Source organism: Arachis ipaensis, unplaced genomic scaffold (genome assembly GCF_000816755.2).
Source record: "Arachis ipaensis cultivar K30076 unplaced genomic scaffold, Araip1.1 Aipa1045, whole genome shotgun sequence".
Taxonomy (NCBI): Eukaryota; Viridiplantae; Streptophyta; class Magnoliopsida; order Fabales; family Fabaceae; genus Arachis; species Arachis ipaensis.
Window position 1 is genome coordinate 12,247 of NW_015495950.1, and position 3,322 is coordinate 15,568.

The following is a 3,322-nucleotide window of genomic DNA, read 5'->3' on the forward strand; positions in this document are numbered from 1 at the left end:
GCCTTCACGAGCAGCTTCATTTCCGTGAGGTCGTGAGGCGAACGAGGATGATCTACGACTCGATCCGCGTTCTCTGCACCATCGAGGAAGAGAAGCGCGTCCAGGAGGAGAAAAGAGCTGCCGCCGTCGCTGACGTTGTTACTATTGCCGCTGATGAACCGTTCGCTGCATCTGAATCCACCATTGAATGTTCTTCCTCAGCTGAAACCACCGTCTCTGTTGCCGTGCCAGCTCCTGAATCCGCCGGGGAACAACAATCGGCGAACAACAATGGCGCCGGCGATAAGCAGCCGGAAACAGTCAACAGGGGCGAAGCTGATGCCAAGATGGCGCGGCGGATGCGGCAAAGAGGGGATATTCGTGCGGCGCAGATGATGAGGTTGAAGCATCTTTGGCTGAACTGCGATAAGCGAATCGTCGGAGCGATTCCCGGTGTGTATGTTGGCGACGTATTCCTCTTTCGGATGGAATTGTGTGTCCTTGGATTGCACGGTCAGATCCAAGCTGGCATTGATTACCTGGCAGCTTCCATGAGCCCCAACAATGAACCAATTGCAACGAGTGTCATTGTCTCCGGTGGCTACGAGGATGATATGGACGAAGGAGATGTCATAATCTACACTGGACAAGGCGGGCAGGCCANGTGTCATTGTCTCCGGTGGCTACGAGGATGATATGGACGAAGGAGATGTCATAATCTACACTGGACAAGGCGGGCAGGCCACGAATTCCGTGAGGCAAGCCACACACCAGAAGTTGGAGAGTGGGAACCTGGCATTGGAGAGGAGTATGTATCATAATATTGAGGTTAGAGTGATTAGAGGGATGAAGTATGAGGGAGCCGCTGCGAAATCCGGTAAGATTTATGTCTATGATGGTTTATATAGGATTTCTGAGTGCTGGTTTGATGTTGGAAAGTCCGGTTTTGGTGTTTATAAGTATAAGCTTGTTAGGACTGAATGGCAGCCTAAGATGGGTAGTGCTATTCTTAAGGAAGCTAGGGGCATTAGGAAAAGTGGAGTGGGTTTTCAACCAATGTATTGTCTTTCTGTTGATATTTCGAATAAGAAGGAGAAGGTTGCGGTTCGGCTCTTTAATGATATTGATGATAGTAAGGAGCCGCTTTGTTTTGATTATCTTCTGACAACTATTTTCCCTCCATTTGTGTTTCATCAGAGCGGGACAGCTACTGGGTGTGATTGTATTGGCGGTTGTACGGATGGATGCTTTTGCAGTATGAAGAATGGAGGCGAGTTTCCTTATAATCAGCAGGCGATCCTTGTGAGGGGGAAGCCTTTGATTTTTGAGTGTGGCCCTTTTTGCAGTTGTCCACCTCAATGTAGGAACCGTGTGTCGCAGAATGGGGTGAAGAACAAGTTGGAAGTTTTTAGGTCGAAGCAGACAGGTTGGGGAGTAAGGTCCTTGGACCTTATTCATGCTGGTGCTTTTATCTGTGAGTATTCAGGGGTTGTTTTGACTAGGGAGCAAGCACAGCTTTTGACGATGAATGGTGACTCGTTGATATATCCTAATCGGTTTTCTGAAAGGTGGGCAGAATGGGGTGATTTGTCTCAGGTAAACTCGGACTATGTGCGTCCATCTTATCCGTCAATTCCTCCTCTGGATTTTTCTCTGGATGTGTCAACGGTCCGAAACGTTGCTTGCTATATGAGCCATAGTTCAAGTCCAAATGTTATGGTTCAATTTGTTCTGTATGATCACAACAACTTGATGTTCCCTCACATTATGCTGTTTGCAATGGAGAATATCCCTCCACTGAGAGAGCTCAGCCTTGATTATGGGGTGGCTAATGAGTGGACAGGCAAGCTCTCTATATGCAATGGGTGAATTCATAAGATTCAAGCCCTTCTTTTTTTTTTTTGCTGAAGCGGAGTTTCAGGCATTGTTTCACTGAGGTAAAGCCATCTTATATTGTTTAACTCGTCTGGTTTCACCATTATCTTTCATTAGATTATGTCATCTGCATATCCATTCTCTGTGCAGTTTCCATTGCAAACTGTTGACTTAATACCATAATCCATATGATAGTGACTTATCGGAATATCATATTAGTATTCTGGTGTTTTCAAACACCTTGGATGTTCGAGACATTTTACGGTGAGGGTGATGACTGACCTCACCTTGTTGTCTTTTGAGTATCTTTTTGCAGTCTGCGTTGCGAAATGCAAACCCATTATGACCATGGTTGCTCACTGATATATTAACATATTATGCAGTTCATAATTACTTTCATCTGCTTTCCATGGGTGATATTTTACTGAATATCCCCTTAAAACTTGTTTCACATAGCCAAATGTCCCTTACTGAGACTTGACTTTTTCCCATTCGGTTCCTTTGCAAAATGGTTCGTGTAATTATACACTCATTTTGTGTTTTGAATTCCCATATTCATGTTGGTGTGATTTTCATATCTGGTGATTTTCTGATTTGGTAATCATTCTGTGCCTAGTGTTTAATTATTGAACTTAGTTTGTTAGTAATTTGTGAAGAGCTTTACTATAATACCATTGTCCATATATATATAGTCTGTCTCTCTTCCGAACATAACCCTCTTTATCATAACAAGTTTCTTAATATACATATGTGTAGCCAACTAGGTTCTTATAAACCAATATTAAGCCTTTACTTGACAATTGAAGCTCCTAGAAAATTCATTGCTTGATACAACCCAGACTTGGATATTACAATTAACTATCAAACTAGGAATTTGAGTCAAACCTAACTTAGCATTCTATAAATACAACAAACTAAGCTTTTCCTGCCAAGAAAGGTTCGGTACATTTGTGTTTGTAATAGGACCTATTCATACTGAAAAAATGCTTGAATGGACCACTAACTATTATTCCTTTTCGATGCAATGCTAGTAGAAATTGCTTTGATAGAGACATTCTCCTTGGAAAGATGCCATTGTGAATCAATTCTCTTAAAAATTTAAATTGATTAGTAGAAATGCATGCAAGCCACTGCAAAAGAGTCTTTGGGCTTTGGTGTCCAAGCAGGCCCCAAGCCATACTTAATAGGTGGTTTCTCTTCTAGTGGCGCAACATATATGTGGTCGTTGGTGGCATCCTTCTCAAAGATACAAATGAATGAAATAGAAAAAAAAAGTAGAAGGATGGACTTATTCTACCTTAGCATGCCTTCGTTACAAATCTTGGCACCTTTATGAACTTTTCAAACGCCTAAGTTAACACTTTGTAAAAAAAATATCTTGTGCTTGTGTTTTTTACTTTTCAAAGTTGGATTCAAATTAAAAAGTTTCATATAAATTTATATTTTAATGAATATCCTAATATATTCT

At 41.8% G+C, this 3,322-nt stretch overlaps 1 protein-coding gene across 1 annotated transcript; it reads left to right on the top strand.

Annotated features, from left to right (window-relative positions):
* Positions 1-2: 2 nt before the first annotated feature.
* Positions 3-3,224, top strand: LOC107624658 (histone-lysine N-methyltransferase family member SUVH9; the record flags this gene model as incomplete). Its single annotated transcript, XM_016327115.2, has 2 exons — positions 3-645; positions 713-3,224. Coding segments are annotated over 2 exons (1,779 nt in total), but the record flags the coding sequence as incomplete, so codon positions are not given.
* Between the last annotated feature and the right edge of the window lie 98 nt (positions 3,225-3,322).